General features: G+C 49.5%; 1 protein-coding gene across 8 annotated transcripts in view; it reads right to left on the minus strand.

Annotated features, from left to right (window-relative positions):
• The window catches only part of MYLK (myosin light chain kinase), a gene marked incomplete at both ends in the record, with an annotated part of 182072 nt that overhangs the window by 51894 nt on the left and 109399 nt on the right, over nt 1–20779 (minus strand). For 7 of the 8 annotated variants that reach the window (XM_080696794.1, XM_080696799.1, XM_080696798.1 and 4 more), the window contains 2 exons: nt 10304–10390; nt 19300–19416. In XM_080696794.1, the coding sequence (XP_080552920.1) occupies nt 10304–10390; nt 19300–19416 (204 nt within the window). Of the gene's footprint in view, nt 1–10303; nt 10427–19269; nt 19417–20779 lie in introns of all 8 variants that reach the window. The other variant, XM_080696792.1, reaches the window with a different exon arrangement.

The following is a 20779-nucleotide window of genomic DNA, read 5'->3' on the forward strand; positions in this document are numbered from 1 at the left end:
TGCTGGAAAAGGGGCCCTCAGGGAAGGAAAAGGGGCTGATCTCTGGAGGGAGAGACCATCTGTTCAGAGGGAGGGGGCTGTTGTTATGAGCTGAATGATGCCTCCTCAAATTCATATGCTGAAGCTCTAACTCTAGGACCTCAAAATGTGACCATATTTTAGGACAGTGCCTTTAAAGAGGTAGAGTGACCCTGGGTTCAATTCCAAGAAACATGCACACGCACGTCATGTGAAGATACAGAGAGAAGACGACCACTTATAAGTTAAAGAGAGGTCGTGATCTTGAATTTCTGTGGTGCCTTGTTACGGAGCCCTAGGTCATTAATGCAGCTGTGGATAAGCTGTGAGGTGGGTGGGTGGCCGGGAGGGAGGCTGGTGATCTCTGGGTGGTGAGTAAGGAATTAACCAGGAAACATGATACCAGAGACTTCAAAGTCATACCCTATGTTGGTGGCTATGGGTAAACCTACGTGGCTCTAAGTAGAGTCCTGACTAATACAACTTTTGATGTTACTATTAAATAGGATTGAAGGCCTCATTTTAAAAATTTGTTCCATGAATTTGGAGCTACTGCTGTTTGAATTGGCTCACATTTGAAGCTGGTTTTGTTCCTATCAGTAACAACAATTTTAAATGTTAACAATGTTCTGCGTGTTATACATATTTTATGTGACCATCTGCTGGAATCTGCTAATGGTGTTCTAGGCTAATAGTGAAAGCAGACCGGATCCTAAAACCCAGCCTTCCAGAGATAGAGTTTTTCCTGTGCTTCTTACCCCCACCAAATACAAGCAGCACACTCACCATGTTCCCATTTCATGAAGGAGATGGAGTCCCACAGAGGTCTGGTGGCCTGCCAAATTCATAACACCAGATGTGACCCCACTAGAAATAAGACTGCAGCCTCCTGGCTTCTTTCATCCTCCAGCTAATACTCTGTCCCATTCTCAAACCCAGGCCTTTGAGACCTTTCTTGGTCCCTCTGCAGAGGGATCACTGGGTTCCCATACTGCTCTGTCGCTCACTAAGCTGCGTGGTTTAAAGCCTGTTATTTAATTTGGAGCTTCCATCTCATTTAAAAAAGGTGCCAAGAGCTGGGTGTGGTGGCGGTGCAAGCCTGTAATCCTAGTACCTGGGAGGCTGAGACAGGAGGACCACAACTTTTAGGACAATCTCAGCAACTTAGCAAGACCCTATTTCAATATAAAAATAAAATAGACTGGGGGTGTACCTCACAGGTGGAATACCACTGAGTTCAATCTTCAGTACAAACAAACAAACAAAAAACCAAATAAATAAATGATGTTTTAAAGAAAATATAACACACAGTGTACATTCTAACAGTAGCACCTCCCCCAATCCACTCCTCTTTTCCAAATAGATTCCAGAGGACATGTCTGTCATCTGGGACAAAGTTGGCTCCTTCCTCCATGCGGTGTGCCATCCCACTAGTCTATTCAGTTTTATACCCACGTGAGCCCTCCAGGTTGTGTTCTTTCTTCTCAATCTGGGTCTCCAGTAAATGTTCTTCCTGGTCCAGATGTCCAAGCTCTCAGTACGTTTTGGGTCACTAACCAGTTCCCTCTTCTCTAAACTCACCCTGCTTATTATCTTCTTATTCCAGTGGGACCTTTATCTCTTGTTCCCTTCTCCAACACTTAAATGTTCTGCACCCACCACTATCAGAGAGGAATATCCCAGAGGAAGAAGAAATCCAATCATCCTTTGTGAATCCCATGATGGCTGCCAGCAACAGGGTTAGGCAAAATAGGAGGACAGAGCCCTCTCTATTTGCCACAAGGTCTTCCCTTCTGAGGAGGGGCTCAGACACCTCCTCTGGGCAGTCAGCCCCGGCCAGGGCACCTCTCCTAGCACATGTCCCCCAAATGCTCATGTCCCCTGGGTACTTAGTACTCTTCCTGTCCCCTCTTTTCTTTTCCTTGTTGCCAGCCCTCCCTTCTGAGCCTACATCTGACCATCATCTCCTTGGGAAATACCAAACACATCTCCCAAAAGCCCCCTAACTGCCCATATCCACTCAGAAATGCCTTTCAATTCGATCATTAACACCTGCCAAGTCTGACACTTTTCCACATGCCCACCATTACCACCTGGTCCAAAGCATACCCCTATTGCAGGCCTCTGATCCTCCAGCCCTGCCCTAACCCACTACCCCGTGGCCAAAGTAATCTTGCTCAAACACAACTCTGAAGACCCTACAGTGATTGAAACCTCTCCAGTGGCTGCCCACTGGCACACAGGCCCAAGCCCACCTGGTCCTACAAGATGTCTGAGCTCTACCTGGGGCTTTTATCTCCAGCTTTCTTTCCTGTTAGAAATGGAATGTTTCCATCATGCTTTCTTTACTCAATATCCATGATCCTCAAAATTTGGCCTGCATTATGATCACCTGGAAAATTTGTTAAAAACAGACTCCAGAACTGGGCATGGTGGTGCACACCTGTAATCCCAGTATTTGTGAGGCTGAGATGTAAGATTGCAGATTCAAGCCTAGCCTTGGGAACTCTTGGGGACTCTCTTTCAAAATAAAAACTAAAAAGGGCTGGGGGTATAGCTTGGAGGTAGTATGCTTCTAAGTTCAAAATCCACTACCTTCCCTCTCAAAAAAAAAAAAAAACCAACAAGAAATAAAGAAAGATGGATAGATTGATTTTAGGCTTCCAGGCGTTGCTAATGGTCCCTGTGTTTTATGTTCTATATTGAATGTTTTTCAGTTTCTGCAACCCCAGCCTCTTGCCTTTGGGTCGCTGTACATGCAGATCCCTCTCAGGTCTCAGCTGAGGCATCACTGCTGCCAGGCTGGGTTTCTGCCCCTCTGAGGTATGTCTACAGCAACACTTATTCACTGCCATTGCTAAACCCACCCCAACAAGCGCATACCAGCAAGCTCCCTGTGGATAGCAACAGGGTCCACCTCTGTCCCCAGTACCTAGCACAGTGCCTGGCAATTACTTGGTAAGTAGCTATTAGCAATTAGTGGAACCCCAAGGATTCCTGTTAACCTAGAAATTTCCAAGGAATTCCCTACTCCAGCCCTGAGCTCTGATGTTGAGAGATAGAGCCCACAGGCTTGAATCTTTGTACGATTTTCCATGACAAGTGCCTGCCACCTTCTAGCTCAAGACACCCAGGTGCTGAGCCACCCAATGTAGACAAGAGACTGAGGCTGGAAGGGAACCAGCCTAATAAAATCATCATGAATCAAAGAACTGAATTTAGAAGCCTCATGGGAAAGCTGAGGCAGGGCTGGGATAAGCAGTCTCTTAAAATCTGATATCTGGGTAATTTGTCTTTTGTTTCTGCTCCAGACTGCTGCAGCCTAATCTAGTCCTGACCTCAAGAATCTTCCTTCTATCTTGTGAAAGAGGGGATCAGTGCCTGAAGACAGGATGAGTGTACCTCCAAGAGTTAAAAGGGTCTGAAGTAGAGTTAGATAGCCAGCATTAGCCAAGTGTGGTGCCACACTACTTAATCCCAGTACTTGGGATGCTGAGACATGAGGTTCATAGTTTTGAGGCAAGCCTCAGCAGCTTAGCAAGACTCTAGCAACTTAGCAAGACCCGGTATCAAAATAAAAAATAAAAATAAAAAAGGGGGTCCGGGCATGGTGACGCATACTTATAATCCTAGCATTTGGGAGGCTGAGAAAGGAGGATCGTGGTTCATGGACAACCTCAGGTAATACTTACTGTCTCAAGACAGCTTCAAGCTAGTGAGTGGGACTGTGATGCCAACTATCTGGTTCCAGTCTCCTGTGCACACAGGGGACAGCAGGAGGAGGGCTGAGTGTGTAGGTCGGAGGTAGTATGCCCCTGGGTTCCATCCCCAGTACCACAAAATAAATAAATAAATAAATAAATAAATAAATGGCGGAGGGTGTAGCTTGGAGGTAGAATGTCTCTGGGGTTTAATCTCTGGACACACACACACACACACACACACACGTGAGAGAGAAAGAGAAAGGGAAAAAGAGAGAGAGAAAGAGAGAGAGAGAGAGAGAGAGAGAGAGAGAGAGAGAGAGAGCGCACGCAAGCGAGCCCATTAATGGCCCTGGGTATATCTCTCTGGGGGCATTTCCCTATTTTGGTAGTATAATCAAAATAGACATAAAAACCTTCATAATTCTCCATATCACCATTTTCTTTCTGCCTGAGGTCCTGAAAGGGACACAGGCTGGGCTAGTGTGAAGTGAGCACCCACCACCATGGGTGGTAGGGGTCCCTGGGGACAGAGGCTAAATCCTGCTGTGGGCATTTGGGCAGGTTCAAAGCCCTGGGTGACTTGGTTCCGTCTCCTGCCACACACACTGGCCTTCTTCTAGTAAGTCTTTGCAGACTTGTGGAGAAATGTCGATTGTTTTTCCAGAATTAACTAATTAGTTAATCTCTAGGTAAATTTCTCATTCACCACTCCTCATAGCAGAGGCTGTCACATTAGAAGATTCCAAAGGGACACAGCTTTTTGTTACCTCAAATACCTGTTCCCAAGCCCTCAGGACATGGAATGCCAGGATGGTTGGGAGAGAGGCAGCCTAGGAGGGAAGGTGACCTCTAGATGCTCCCTGGAGAGCACTCTGCTATAGGTAACTGAAACCTGGGAGACACTGGATGAGCTGGGGAAGCAGAGGGAAGTAGCAGCCTGACAAGTGGACATCACAGGGTCACAGCGTGTGTATGTGCATGTGTGTGTGTGTGGGGAAGGTACATGTGCCATCACACCCATAGATCAGCACTTTGGTTGGGCACGTGGAGTTGGTGCTTTCAGAGACATTCATGGAATCTCAGCTTCTCTCCAGCGATTTCATATCTTTCACTGTGAGGCAAATCTTGATTCCAAATCTCAACCCTGCCAGCATTTCCTTCCAGCTGTTTGTATCCTATCAGGACATAGCATTTCCAGTAACCTGCAGAGAATGTTTAAAAGAAAGATTTGACCTCTGGGAAAACTTCACAAAAACGGGAGTTGTGTTTGATGTCTAAAGATACTTTCCAGTTGACATATCTTTTGGGTTCAGAGAGATACATGTAAGAGGTCAAGGAAAAGATATCTAAAAGTGTCAGATAGGTATGGTGGCAGGTACCTGTAACCCCAGTGACCCAGGAGGAGGAGGCAGGAGGATTGGCAAGTTAAAAAAAAAAAAGGGCTGAGGATATAGCTCAGTGGTAGAGCACACCCTAGGTCAACCCCCAGCACTATAAAAATGAAACAAAATAAAGGCATCATAATTGGAGGCAAAACATGGACATGTAGCCTCATGTCACAGCTGGTCAGCCAGGGAAACTCCCCACTGGACATGTGAGGCAACCATGCTCCAGAAGGACAGAGAGTTTTGACCTAGGCCACATATTTAATTAGTGGGAGAACCAAGGCCTGCATCTTCTGCTTTCTAACTCAGGGGCTTCCTCACACCTACGTCTGAGCATTGCCCCAGAGCTGATCATGGTAGATTGGCACGTGGAGGGTCACTGGGGTGTACCTGCTTCCTTATGCCCCACTTAACTCAGGTGGAAGAATCTGGGGTGCTTTTCCCCTGGGCCTGGGTACTTCTCCCTGCTCTGTCTCCAAGATAGGAGAGGACCCACTCTGGGCTGGAGGACTAGACAGGAAATACCAAGAAGAAAAAAAAAGATAGCCATAAGGGCATTATTGGGCCAACTCAAAGAAACAGAAGGCAGACTGTGGATTGATTAGATACCAGTATTGCTCAATGTCAGATTTTCTGATTTCAATAACAGTAGCTATATTTTTAGGAGACACACCATGAGTTAGAAGTCAAGGGCAGATATCTCTAAGTAGATCTAATAAGGCTTCTATCTAAATAAATATACAGGAAGAAAATGGTAAAACAATGGAACAAAATGTAAACAATGGGCAAATCTTCCTTGTACTGTTCTAGCAATGTTTCTGTAATTTTGAAATCAGATATAAAAACAATCCCATGGAGATCATGAAACAGACACCATGGCAGATATCTGGAACCAGGGATGCTTCTCCACCCCGCTGTAATGGCAGTCAGACCTCTGTCAGCCCTATGGGATGGTCCCTACCTCCTCCTGCTGTCCCCTGTGTGCACAGGAGACTGGAACCAGAGAGTTGGCATCACAGTCCCACTCACTAGCTTGAAACTGTCTTGAGACAGTTTCATCGCCAAGGGTCCATTTTGCTTATCTGTAAAATGGGAACAAGTGTCTGTGGCACAGTGGAGTGAGACGTGGGGCACCTGAGATGACGCCTGTTGCACAAGGGCTCAGCTGCCCTCACAAGATTCACCCTGGCATCCAGGCTGAACCTCCCGAGCTCCTGCCTGCCTCCCTCCCCTTCAGTGTTTATCATTCCTCTTTGACCAAACCACATAAACTACATTCCTCTCCTCCTGCATAAGCTGGCTCATTTCCCCTCATCCCAAGACCTTCCCACACGACCCCACCGCCCTGAGACCTGTGAGCTGGTGTGAGGCAGGCAGGTTAACTCCTGCTTTTGTTGTTTTCTCTCCTCCTTTGGTCAGCTGGGTCGGGATTTCCCTTCCTGCTTCTCAGTGCTGGACACAGGAGGGCTCCCAGGCCACCGTGGGGACCAGCACTGTCCACACCATATTTGACTGTGTTCACAGGACCAAACACTCTTGTTGAGGTCTGCAGGAGGCTCAGAGGGATTGGGCTGTGGTGTTTGACAGGAAACACACTTGCCCTTCCCTCAGGAAAGATGGATTTCCTCTTTGGATTAGGAACTTCTCAGTCCATGACATAAGTGCTCACATACACAGCCAGGCTGCTCATGAAATCAGACATGTCTGGGATTTGGGGAGGTGACCCTGAGAGAGAAAAGCTCATAGCAGAGGTGTGCAGACAGCCTCACGTCTATGGGGAAGAATCTAACCAGTGCATTTGCATATTTACATATATAAATGAACACAAAAAAGGAACTGAATGCATTTGTGGGTGTAGAATTGGGGGTCAAATAAATAGGACTTTACATTGTACTTAGTAAATTTCTATACTCTTTAAAATGCTTAAACTAGCCGGGTGTGGTGCTGCACGCTTGTAATCCCAGCATTTGGGAGGCTGAGACAGGAGGATCGCAGTTTGCAGACAGCCTCAGCTACTTAGTGAGGCCCTTGGGAACTCAGTGAGACCCTGTTTCAAAATAAAGAATAAAAAGTTGGGCAGGTGGTGTAGCTTGGAGGTCAAATGCCTTTGGGTTCCATCCCCAGACTCGACCCTCCCCAAAATGCTTAAACTAGAATGTGTGCACTTATAACCTATGTAAATTATAAGCAATATGTTATCACCAAAAGAGAGAAAAGAACTAGGAGTGTAGACCTAAAAGACATTTCATAAATTTCCTATATCTGGGCAGCCACCTTTTTTTGGTGGCTCTGGGAACCTCAGGCACCTAGAGTGCAGGCTTCTGAAGGATAAGAGCACAGATGGAGGGGCTCCGGAACCATCCTGCTAATGCCCTTTGTGGTACCAGAATTAGGGACTGGGAGCCAGGTGGATGGGCCAGCAGAAGGATGCAAAGTGGCCATTCGTGTGTATGGAGACCCCTCCCCCCCAATCTTTGAGGAGTAAGAAGTCTGTCATTGTAACATGGGGGCTCTCCACACAGAGTGAAATTCCCTTCGAAGACAAGCAGTGATGGGGTTAATCATGCTGCACGTGTGCGTTTTCTGTGGCATCAAAGCATATTCTGCCAGCCCTACCACTCCACCCCTCGTGAGACACTTGAATGGTGCTGGCTGCACACTTTACAGAGGCACAGGGAGACGCCCTTCCCTTCGGCTGCCCCAGACCAATAGTGGGGGCGCCCGCTTCCCTGGGGACACTGCTTTCCAAATTGATCGCCTGCTGCAACCACCTAGGAGTATAAACAAATACTGAAGTCGGCTCCTATCCCTGAGGTTCTGACTTAGTCGGGGGTGCAGTCGGGGCAGGGTGGTTTCCCAGCTCCCCAGGTGAATTTAATATGCAGCCAGAGAGGCCAGCTGAGACTCCGGAGTTTGATGATGACAACTGGATGGGGGTTTTCCACGGCCTCCTGCTTTCCAGGGCAAAGAGCCCAGCTCCATGTCTGCTCATTGTCTTGCGGTTGTTTTTCTCTGCCACAGCTCTGCTCTGACCCCACCTCACCTCCCTCAGGAGCACACTGGAACAGGGAGCCGAGGCTGGAGGGCTGCTGAATCTCTGTCCTCTGGAGGTGAACCACCACAACACCCCCGAGTCACAGTCCCGGGTGTTCTAAAAGAGCAATATCTCATCTACTCACGTTTCCCCATAATGGCTCATGCCCAAGTCATATTTTAGAAAGTAAAACTATTAACCCATCCCTACTAGGTTCTTAGAATTGTTTCTGTACCTTCCACCTACTTACCAAATGCCTACTCTTAATAGTTGAGGCTCCTTGACAGAGGCCCCTGAACTATTCGTGTGGATATTAAACCCACTTTGGTTAAATGTTCATGAGAAATTATGATTTCGTAATTTCATAAATTATGATTTGGCTGCCCCACTGTACTGAGGCTGACCCCCCTCGGGGTGGGGGCTATGTTGAAGAACCCAAACACATCATCAGGAAAATAAATACATTGCTTTACAAAGAAAAGAAAGAAAAGAATAAGACAAAGTCATAATATACTGCTTCATAATGGGAAAAGAGAAGTGATCTTTTATGTAAAAGTGATTGGGCTAATCACTTTCCTCTATTACTACAGATAAGAATCAGCTTGTCTTATCTTCCATGTGTTTTAAAACAGTCTGTTTTGGATGTCCAAGCAACGCTTAATAGTGTGTGTGTGTGTGTGTGTGTGTGTGTGTGTGTGTATGAGATACTGTAGATTTAGCCCAAGGACATTCTACTTCTGAGCCACACCCCCAGCCCTATTTTTATTTATTTTTTGAAACCGGGTCTCACTAAGTTGTGAAGGGTCTAAGTTTCTGAGGCTGGCTGTGAACCTCTGATCTTCCTGTCTCAGCATTTCAAGTACTGAGAATCCAGGCATGTGCCACCATCCCTGGCATCAACTCTGTACCCTTTAAAATAGGAGGTGTCAAAGGACAGTTCTGCTAACAAAATTAAACTAATAATCACAGCAGAAGCCAGGGTCATGGATTTTGAGAATTTTAGGCACTTTTGTCTTCCTGGGTCTCTTCCTCCATTAAAAAAATGTATTTTTAATCTATATTATATGCATTATATCTTAATTACATAAATTATATTTTATAACTGCTCTGGCACAAAGATGAATATATTAGTATTATGAACTAAGCACTGTCTTACAACAGTTCACGTTCTTCTTCTAATTTTATAAGATAGCACATTTTTGTGGGCCTGTAAAGGCAGTGTGGATCCTAGGCACTACGCCCAGGGGACCAGCAGGTCCTGGGGAAGCCAAGATCCAAGAGGAGGGAAATAGTGGTCTGTGGTCTTGGTCATAGAGACGCTTTCTCCCGTGGCTATTTCTGCCACACTGCAATTTCACTCTGAGAGACACTAGTAAGGAGCTTCCATGAGCAAGGAGAGCGTATGTCATTTGAGGGCCCGGGCCAGGCCCCTAAGGAATGTGCTATGACCTTGCCATGACTCAGGGTGGAGGAGGGAGGTGCTGACGTCTGGGAGCTCAGAGAGCAAGAGTTACTTGGAGCCCAAGTGGCGAGGAACTCAAGGGTGAGGTGGCTGTGCATTTGTGGTGTGCTGGGAAGGTGTCCATGGAGAGAGCTCTGCAGGAAGGATCTCACGCATGGCTGGTGCCCAGCGAAGAGTTCAGATTGGCTTGAGAAGAAAATAGGGGTAAGGGAGTTGGGAACAGAGCTGGGAGAGAGGTGGTGGTCGGGACATACGTAGGACCACATGTGCACATGACAGGGCATGAATATATGAGAGGCATGAGATCTCATAGATTTCACTGGGGCCACTGGGTATTTCAACCCAGAGCCATAATTCAGACATACAATTTAGAAAGGTTCCCCTGGCCAGGTAGGGTCAACCGGGGAAGCAATTAGGAGCAAGAGGTGTAGGTGCCAAGCAAAGGGGGGCACTGGGTAGGAGGACAGAGATGTGAAACAACCGCTCGCCCAGGCTCCAGGCAGGTTGGGGAGGGACTGGCAGGGAGTGGGTGAGGAAGGGGTACTGGCGTGGTCAGGAGGAGGTCGCCGGGCACTCCGGCACAGGCAGAAGGCAGACTGCAGGAGCTCAGGCCAAGTGAGTGCCTAGGAGACAGTGGCTCCGGCACCAGCCCAGCCCTGGTGCTTCTGCCCTGGGGAGGCAAAGTGGAGCCAGTACTCACTCTCTGTTCCAAGCACAGGGGGAAGAGAGCTCTTGGGCCTCCGGGATTTCATCTCCGGGGCCTTGCTGTTCTCAGTGGCCGGAGCATCTGGAACAAAACAGGCAACACAAACATCAGCGGGCACTGTCTAAGGAGACAAATGGAGGGCCTCCTTGGCCAGGATCCCACCCGACCCCGGTGCTGGCCCCCAACCTGCATTCTGCTCTGAGCCCACCTGTGCCCGCCCAGCCAAGCAGAGCGGTGCCTCCTCCATGGAGCTCCAAAGAAGGAGAGCTGCCACAGGCCTGATACATCAGGTGGCGCAGCCTTCACCCTGGCAAGATGGATGGACAGGCTGCTGGGGCTAGTTAACTGCTCCCTGGGGTGGCAGCACAGACTGTCAGAAATGATGCTACCGGCCACTTGCAGAGGCCACCTCCCCTCTCCACAGCTCCCCCCATCTTGTCCTTCCTTGGCCTTGACTCACTCAGTGAAATGTTCTGGACTTCCAAAAGGCTGCTCTGTAGGGAGAGGTCTCACAGAGAAAGCAAGGCACAGGGTCCCTGCCTTTGGGCTCATGGACCGAAGGGCTTACGGGCTCTCATTTCTCAGATTTGTTTTTGCTCTCAGCCAGGCCAGGCCAGACAAAGGTCTCACAGCAGGCAGCTAGCGTGCCTCTCCCCTGAGACTGAGGCTCGGACCCGAGGTCTTCTGCTACCCTCCCCAAGGCAGGCCTGGTGAGACCCTGCAGCAGCAGCCTGCCGGCAGAACCAGATGTACTGGGCAGGTGGGTGCACAGCTTTTTCTCCCATGTTAAGGCAAAGCCTGGAATAGTGCCAGTGAGCCCTCTCTCATGGTAGCAGGGCACTGGCACTCTGGCTGGGCTGGGATTGCACTCTAGGAGTGGTGGGGAAACCACTCAGGACTCAGATATGAAGCTGCTGGCTGAATGGCTGTCACCACGCTCTAGTGCCTCTTCCAGCCTTCCTTTCCCCTCAAGGAACACTTCTTTGGGGGGTAGGCTGGTTGGGTACCGCCCTCAAGCCCTTTCCTGCCCTCCTTTTCCTGCTCCTGAAGAGAGGAAGTGGCGGGGGTGAGGGAGAGGGGCCTGGGGGTGCTTTCCAGCTGAGACTTTTGCTACATTCCTGTGGCTTGGCTGGGAAGGAAGGGCCATCTTGCTATCCCCACTTCCTGGACGGCAGCCCTGGCTGATCTTGCTTGACTGGCCTCTGGAGTGGGCTCTGCGAGCACAGAATGGAGGGGCTGGGGACAGACTCTGCCCAGCTCAGGGGCCCTCTGAGCTCCCTCCTTCTAGACGGCAGGTGGGTCCTCTGCCTGCTCAGAATGTGGGTCTGCCCACCTCAGCCCCTCCATGCAGCAGCATCTCTGAGGACTTAATACTAGTTAGGCCTCCTCTCCCACGTGACACCTGTCCACTCTCCAGGGTGGTCCACTGGCAGAGGTCCTGTACAGGCAGGCGCAGGCCTTGCTCGGCAGCAGCCCAGGTGCCTCAGGGCTCTGGGGGCAATCTTTACCAAAGACAGCCAAAGCTGTGCACATGCAGCTGTAGGAATGATTCCATGTGGGCCTTACGTAGGACTTCCTGGGTGTGTCTGATAGGGCACAGGAGTGAGGGAACAAAGGTGGCAGAAATCTTTTAAAGCTGCACTTGATAACCCAGCCTATCCCCTGGCTCTCTGCCTCACTGCACATAATCCTCCTCCTGCCACCTTTCAGAAGTACAAAGGGGCCCCAGTGGTGAGTCTGGGGTCTTGAGCCTCCAGAACTCTCAGGGGGCTGCCCACACACACCCCAGGGCACCAGTTCCATGTGGACCTGGGTAGAAGAACAGAAAGTCCTCTGAAGCTTTAAAAAAGGTGCACCCAGAAATGTCTTTCTTTCTTTGCTTGTTTTTCCAGAGAAGGAAAAACAAGAGGGCAAAACATAGAGGGCAAAGTGTATCTAGTTCTGCATTCCTTGTTTCAGCATTCTCTCGCACAGAGAGAGAATGAGCAGGGTTATTTTTTTTAATGATGGGGAAACTGAGGCACGGGCGAGCAAAGGATGAGAGGCCAGCTTTCTTGGGCTTCTGAAAGAAGGGCAGCAGGCACCGAGACTCCCTTTATCCTCATGGGTTGTGTTGGGCTTCACTTCCAAGCATTGCCACGGTAGGGAGGAAGAGAGGAGACTTCTAGCTTTGCCTCTGTGGTCAGCAACCTCAAAAGCTCGAACAAATCATTTAAACTGCCTGCATCTCTGTTCCACATGTGTTCAGAGGGAATGACTCTTGTTTTTGCTACAAGAAGCCCGAGGTCCAAAGGAGAGAATGCATGAAACAGAGCCCTGGAGAACTGAGAAGGGTCCTTTGCCTCAGTGAACACAGTCTCTGTTAACAGAAATCTCTCACCTCCTTGTGAGTGTGCTTTGCCATTCTTCCCCCTTGGAAAGCCCTGTGATTAAGCCCCTTCCTCCTCTGTACCATCCTGGGCTCTGGGGCATGGTGCTCCCTGGATGTATGAGTGCATAGCCCTGGATATGCTTTGAACCTTGTTTGTAAAAGTTGCCTGCATCTTATCTTTCTGTCTGGCCATGAGGAGAAGGACTCAAGTTTCCTTTCAAAACCAGGCATGCCCCAGACCTGGAGTCCCACCACTGGGGGCCCACCCCTCTAAAGCACCAGCATAGGGTGGGGGGCTGCGCATGTGCCTTGGGGCCCAGGCATGTTGAGCCACTCTGGCCTCCATGAGAACCGCAGCAAGGAATGGGCTGGAAGGACCACACACTTAATCAAAACCAGCTTTGTGCTCACACACTGCCCAGGGGATAAAAATAATAGTAATAAAAGTTTAAGAGTGGCTTGTATTTTCTGTCTATTTTAATCATTTTGTGATGAAATTGAACTTCATTTCGAGATCTGGGCCCCAGGCTGGAGTCCTTTGCTGGCCTGGTTGTGCCCCCAGGAAGCCATGAGGGAGGGAGATAGAGGTGTGGGGAAGTGGGGGGGCCTCTCTGGAGAGAGGGAATCTTGTCCTTATACGGACAATGCCTCTCCCATCCCACTCCTGGGCCCCGCTCTGGACTCAGGCCCTCCAGGGTAGAATTTTTTCTTTTGTTTCCCCCAGAGCTTGGATACCCAAGCTCTGACCCTGGCAGGGGGGTATAAGGTCTTGGGAAGCTTCTGGAAGTGGGTCTGAGCTTCTAGGAGCCCGTGTGGGGGCAGAGCAGAAGGGCTGGGCTCTGGCCTCTCCCAGGATGGCCCATTCCTATTTCCTGGCCTCTCTCTCTGCTTGTGAACAATAAGCATGCTAGCTTCATAAGCGCTTTCTAGTCAGGGCGTGGAACTACCTTCTTTCTAGAGCTGTGGCTGCTAGTCCTTGGGTATGCCCTGAACTTTTCTCCGCCTGATCATCTTCACTAGGAAAACTGGAAATAACCGCCCCTCAATTGAAGGGAGAAGGAGGCGTGAACTGTAAAATGATAGGTGATGTTTGCTGGGTACGTGTTGCACGTGCATACTATGTTAAGTGCTTTACATGCTCAGGTGGAACCACACCATTTGCCAATATTTAAGTGAGTATTCTTGACACTTATTCGTTTTTTGTGGTATTAGGGATGGAACCCAGGGGCATTCTACCTCTGAGATCTACCCTCAGTCCTATTTTTTAATTCTTTATTTTGAAACGAGGTCTCACTAAAATGTGAAGGGCCTTGCTAAGTATCTGAGGCTAGCCACGAACCTGCGATCCTCCTGTCTCAGCCTCCCAAGTCCTGGGATTACAAGTGTGTGCCACCACGCCTTGATACTTACTCTAACAGCACTTGTTCTAACAGCAAAATCATTAGTTCAACCTAATACCCATTAGTGGCCTGTGACAATTTAAAGAATCTATGTGAAAGTGGGAATGACCGAAGAATGTGATAGGTCTGAGTCCACCAAGGAGTGGAACAAAATCAGCTCCGTAACAATCTGCAGTGCCCAGCGGCCTCGATGGCAGTGGGCCGCAGTGGTTAGGAGGCAAGGCTTGGGTTCAGATTCCCACCCAGCCAGTCAGGGTGACCTTGAGCAGGTGGCCGGTTTCAGCGGCCTCAAGTGAGGCCCTTGTCACCACCCCTCCCTTGGAGCCTTCTCATCAAGGTATCCCATAATCTCCACATCACCAGACCCAATGGCAACGCTTAGGCTCATCTTTACTCAGCAGTAGCATCTGACACATTGATCCTGATCAATCTTTTCTTCTTTGAATTCTTGCCATTTGGGTTCTGGCACACCTCCCTTTCCTGGATTTTTTCTTATCTCCTTGGGACCATTCTTTTGCAGCCCCCATCCTGTTGCTACCTCTTAGTATTGTACTCTGTCTCCCTCTTTTATTCCATCTCCATCCATATCCACCCCTAGACCTAAGCCAATCCCAGGGCATTTGACAACCTCCGTGTATGGGTGGCTATCTTTATCCTACCTCCAACCTTGGCCTCCCTCCTTAATTTCAGATTTATCTAGATATCTGCCTCTGTGACATGCCCTCTTGGACCATCTAATGGGCACCTTCAACTTCACATGCACAGAACTCTTGGTTGTGCCCCCAGCCTGCATGTTCTGGTTTAAGCGGTTGGTACCACCATTGATCTTTATTCCTCCATGAAAACTAAGACTTCCACAAAGTGAGCTGTGTCTCTCCCCCTGACTTCCCCTTTTCTTTCGCCATGTCCAGTGCACAAGCACATTCTGCCAGGTCTGCATTAGACTAGATTTGAACCTGATCATTTCCTGTCTCTTCCATGGAGTCTAAGGCATCGCTGTCTCCTGCCTTCTGTCTCCCTACTCTCCTAACCTTCCTGGGCCTGGCCACCACACAGTCACCCGAGTCTTCCTTTACAAGGGTCCAGTATTGTCCTTTCCCACTCACACATGAATAAAATTTGGCTCTCTTGTCAGAGCCCACACCCTCATTTCCTACCACGCTGCCCTTCACTCAGACCCCCTAGCCTGGCCTGCTTCTTCTCTCTGCAGTGCGCGACTCAGTCTCATTGTAACCTCTTTCCTCTTACTTCTGAGACTCTTTCCCTCACTCCTTGCAGGTCTCTGCAGCCTTCTCTGAAAACAGCATTCCCTCAGCCCTGTTACCCAGTTGTGCATTCGTCACAGTGCAGCATTATTTCAGGTAGAAATAATGATATGTCTCTTTATTCATATGAGTGCTTCCTGAGAGCAGGAACTTTTTATGTTTTTACTGTTGGTAATGCCAGTCCCTAGAGCAGTGTCAGGCAGAGAGGGCACTCAAATACTGGTTAAATGAATGAACAATGGCATGGGTGCCCATGCCCATGGGACATCTACACATACATGCAGGACTCTGTGATCACAAAGTCATGTGCTCACTGGAGTTAAGGGTTGGGGCCTTGGCCAGGGTGCTTGGGGAAGGGAGGTCTGAGATGGAGGGGCTACAGGAGCCACTGAGGGTCTTTTGACTTCCATCTTAGGGTGCTGGCTTCAGAAGGGCTACTTCACCTCTCTTCTAGGTCTGGATCATGGGAAAGGAGTTATGTAGTCCCATGTGAAGAAGAACTTCCCAGCTGGAAGGACTGCCAATAAAGGAGACTGGGATCTCTTGAAACAGGCCCTACCATGGTGACTCACTGCACAGAGTGCCCACACCAGATCGTGGGAAGTTGCAGGTTCCAGGACAAGTCACACCTGGGTCCTGCCAGGGCCAACTGTGTGCTGTTTACTGTGTGGAGTGGGGCTCGAGCCTGGATCTAGAGTGACCTGGGAAGGCTGTTGACCCTCGCTAAGACTGTTTGCTTGTTGAGAAAAGTTGCCTGCCCACTGTTGCATGAACTGGAAATGCAAGATACAAGAATCTGGCCATGGCACACATGAAAGCCAGCTTTTTCTCCTCCTGGGTGAGATTTCAGGCAAGTCCATACCCACTCTAGGCTGCAATTCCCTTCTGTGTGGGACAAATTGACATTGGCCTTCTGCTGAGTTTGGAAGGAAGGGTGGTATGGCCATGACACCAGAAAGTGCAATAAACACCCCTTTTCATAGGAAAAGGATCCAAATAGCATGGTTAAAGTAGCCAGATGGGCTGCATTATACAGGTGGCCTCCCCCAGCTTTACTACGTAGGAGAAACAGTAGTGTGGCTAACACAGGACGGCCAGTGAACCCCACCAGCTTCATTTGTTGAGGTCTCGCAATATATTATTATATTGAACACAGATGTATGGCTTAATGGTGTTGGTCACAGGCTCACAGGTTGAGTGACAGTGAGTTACTTAAAAGGGGCATGGGAGTCATGCTCTGGCAGGGGCAGCCAGCCTGAAGCTAGCACAGTGAACAGGGACTCTGTCCCTTGGTAGGAATGCAGGGCTGTCCCTGTCCGGAGCTCAGGCAGGTGGCTGTAGAGGGAGGGAGACTGGGAGAGATTATACCATGTCTGGGCTTGAAAACTCAAGCATGGTTACTCCTTAGGGAAAGTAGTCCTTGTAGTTTGATTCATGACTCCTTTGGAGAATTTGACTAGAAGATATGAACTCCTCTCTTCAGAAAAATGCTCTAGCCCATACACACCAAATTATTGCCTACAATTTCAAAAGATGCTCAGATCCACTGGGATCTTTGAGTATTGTGCCCTGTAGTATAGATCTGAGAGAAGGATGGGAGTCAGGAAAGCAGGAAGCTTATTCAGCTCAAAATAGGTGAAGAGGTGCTGCAAGGTGGCGGGAGTGTTTAAGGAGACAGGAAGACCCCACACACATTATCTGCCTCGAGGTGGCTCTTGACGGAGCCAAATGAGGCAAGAAGCCCTCCCAGGACACATGACACTGGTGTATGCAGGACACCAAGTATAACAACACCAGGGAAAGGAGAGGATGGAGAGAGTTGCCCTTTTTTCTCTCTGAAGAACAAAACTAAATCAAACTTAATTAACTGAGAATCAGTCCTATTATCTCGGCTGGCCTCTTTCCTATGCTTTTCTAGCTCTTCTTCTAAGATCCAGCTCCCAGTTTGTGGCCAGGGGCCAAACTGTGCCTCTGAAGGAACTAGACATAAGTGATAATGGTCATCAAGATGAGTGGGGAGAGCAAGAGAATCTTCCAGCAACCTCCGGGTGAACAAAGCCCTTTAAATTGCAGAATGAATGCCTTGAACCTTTCAAATAAACACCCCCCAAAACAAAAACAAAACAAAATAAAAGAATAAACTCCTAAATGTATTCTGTTGGGGGAGGGAGAGGAAATTTCATTTTGCAGACAAATCTGGAAAAGGTGCTGACATTTTACAGATAAGGAGATGAATTGCTCTCCTGTCTGCAACTGGCCCTCCCTGTAAATAGGAGCTAAAGAGGCCAGAAGTTCCCAAAGCAGATACGCTCATTAGCAGGCTGGCTTCCTCATAGATTGGTGAGAATCAGCTAGAGTCCCAAGTGAGGGGGGATGTTCGTAATGGCTTCCCAGAGTCAGGTTCATAGGAAGGCCACAAGGCAGCACCTGGAGAGAAAGGAACAGGACTCTGACCTGGGTGGTGACAGCCAGGTGACACAGGAGAAAGCAGAAGCTGAGGCCCTTGCCCACAGCCTCAAAGCACTTGTCTTAGTCCTGCTCTGAGCTGACTGTGATCTGTGACCCATCAGATCTGCTTCTTCAGACTCAGACCCCCTTTCCAGAACTCCAAGGAAATTATTTCAGTTCACCTTTTTAAAAAATGTCGCTATTATCAATTTAATTTGCATTGCCACTGCGTGATTGGAAAAGACTTTTCTTTATAAGACTTTTCCTCCTCTGTCCCATTTATTATGTACTCAGAGCTCAGCTTTGGGATCAGGAAATCAGGTTGCCAAGTCCAGAACGAGGACTCAGAGTCTATATCTTGTGGGATGGCGGTAAACAGGTTAGGATTTTAGGACTCAAGTGATCCCATTCAGGAGTCAGAAGAACAAGGAAGCTGCTCTTCAAGATGCCTTATTTGGACACTAGTTTTTGACATGTCATTGATGGTTATTAACCAAGCATTTCAAGGGCAAGAAACTGTCTTCTCCAAAGTACCTTTTTAGACTTTTTCATGCAAGTGCTACAGTACAAAGAAGGGATGAGGAGTCCTGAGGGGTTCTGCTCTGGCTCCACCCTACAGGGGCCAGGGAGCCTCGTGCAGGCTGCTTTCTTCTAGAAACAGCCTCAGTTTACTCATCCATAAAATGAAGGTGTTGGGGCCTGGGGTGTAGCTCAGTGGTAGAGATTTGCCTGCCTGTGAGGCCCTGGATCCCACCCCTTGCACTGTAGCAACAGTATTAACAAGAGTTTTAGTCTAAGCTATCAGGAGGTGTATTACTTTGAAATCTCTGATTCTATATTCCTCCCAGAGAGGAGAAGTGTCACAAATGTGTACTTCCTGAATTTCTTTGGGACAAATCCCAAGCCTCACAGTGGGGCCTTTCCCTTCTTAAGATGGAACCTCCACTCACACTGGCAGGGCTACTGTCTCTCCCACGTCTCCTCCCCTCTCTCTGCTGTGTTACTGCTACTGTTTTCTTTTGGCAGAGGCAGTCCTGTTCTGTCTTCCCAAAGACTCCCGACTCACCTCCTGTGGGCCGGCTCCCCCCATGCTGCTCCCTCCGCAGGGTCCCAGCTTGGATCTGCGCTGCCTGCACTCACACTCCCTTGATGGGGCTTGTAAAATACTTGTAGTCATTTTCCTGTGGGCGTTTCCTTTCCCTGCCTGCTGCCCTGTGCCCGGCTTCCCTGCCCAGAAGGTTCTGGGTGAGGGGTCAGAACTGGGAGGGGCGAGCAGCTGGACAGCCTTCCTCCTGGCAGCGGGTACAGGAAGAGATCACATGGGTGGGTGGTCAAGTAGGGGTTCCATTCACCTTCTGGCCTTGTTTTTGCCAAAGATGGCTTGATGCCCACCAAATGAGCACCCAGGTAGGGATGGGCACAGTTGGAGACAGTTGTGTTCAGGTGCAGAAATAGCTGAGAGATGGGACCCTGGACGTGGGATGGCAATGGGTGGGCATGACTTACCGTCCACAGTGACTTGGCAGGAGCACTCTGCCTGGCCGGCGGCATTCTTAGCTACACACTTGTACAGGCCCCTGTCCTCAGGCAGGGCCTTCTCAATGGAGACTGAGCAGAGTGAACCTGGGGGAAACAGGAAGAGCTGTTGAGTATACTAAGCAGCGTCCCAGTACCTGCCGCCTCCCGGAGCCCAGGGACAGGGACCCTGTGGGAATCAACTCCCTTTCCTCTTGGAAGCCAGGGCATGCTCACTGATAACCTACACCTAAATGTGTTCCTCCAGGTACCCCTCCCCCACTCCAGGGAGTCCTTCTAGGGGGGCATAGTGCAAAACTGCAGAGGAGGGAACTAGCCTCTGCCTCTGGGGAGCACCAATGGACAGTGCGAGAGGGAAAAGATGAACATGGCCTTCCACAATGCACCTGGCCAAGAGGGATAAGGGTGCAGGCCCAGGTTGCAGACCTCTACCCTGGGACAGCTTTTGGAAGGGGGCTCTGTCAATCCTATTGCAGTGATTCTGGGAATGCCTCTTGCAAAAGGGAATTTGAACAAAGAGGTGGATGGGGCGGCCTGGAACCCTTGTCCTGCAGGGACACTGGCCTGTGGGGAGATCTATTGGGAAGAAGAGGTAATTGGCCTGGGGTGGTGGCACTGGCTTTTTAGGAATGGGGTATAAAAAGAACATGGCCTATGAAGGGCACTAGGTACAGCAGGGACGGGGGCTGCCTCCCTTTGGGGCTCAGTCTTCCGGTTGCCTCAGAGGGGTGAGGATGGCTTCTTTTCTCTATAGCCCTCACCTGGCCCCTGACACACCTCTCCTGGCCAGGCAGGGCACATACAGGAAGTGGCTCTGGTCCTTGTCCACCCAGCTCTCTCATCCCAGAGCTGGCTACTTCTCTACTGGACAACCCTCCTGGGGGCTTCCCCTGGATGTGGGAGAGGCCAGCTGAGGACCATGCCTGCTGGGCCAGACAGGGGCACAGCAGTCCCCTGCTTCCTGCCTTCAGGCACACAGACAAGCCACAGTGTGGAGTCCTACCTGAGGCTGCTGCCATAATGTTTAGGAAACAGTCATCCCACCAGGAGGAAGACAGAGCCACAGCCAGCTGCATCCTCCACCTAGAGCTATCCACCCACTTTCCATGAGTCACTGGTACCAGGAGTGCAAAGCTGTGTGTCCTGGGTAAATGTGCATGTGTGCCTGGGGGTTGGGGTGGGGGAAGTAAGACCAGCAGGGAGGCCAATAGGCACTACTCCCAAAGGGGCCTTCTGATCTCAAAAAAGCACACCTACCCACTATCATTCCCTCTTCCTCCCTTAGATGCAAATACAGACTTACCCCAAGGAACCCCAATCCCTTTAATTCCCATGTAATTATTATTGAGACTATTAGCTTATTCATTCAACCTGACCCACAACTGCAAAGACCCAGAAAGAGAAGGGGTGGCATGAGTTCAGCCCAGAAAACCTCACCAGGCTGGAGAAG

The sequence above is a fragment of the Muscardinus avellanarius genome (genome assembly GCF_963383645.1).
Source record: "Muscardinus avellanarius genome assembly, chromosome: 5".
NCBI lineage: Eukaryota > Metazoa > Chordata > Mammalia > Rodentia > Gliridae > Muscardinus > Muscardinus avellanarius.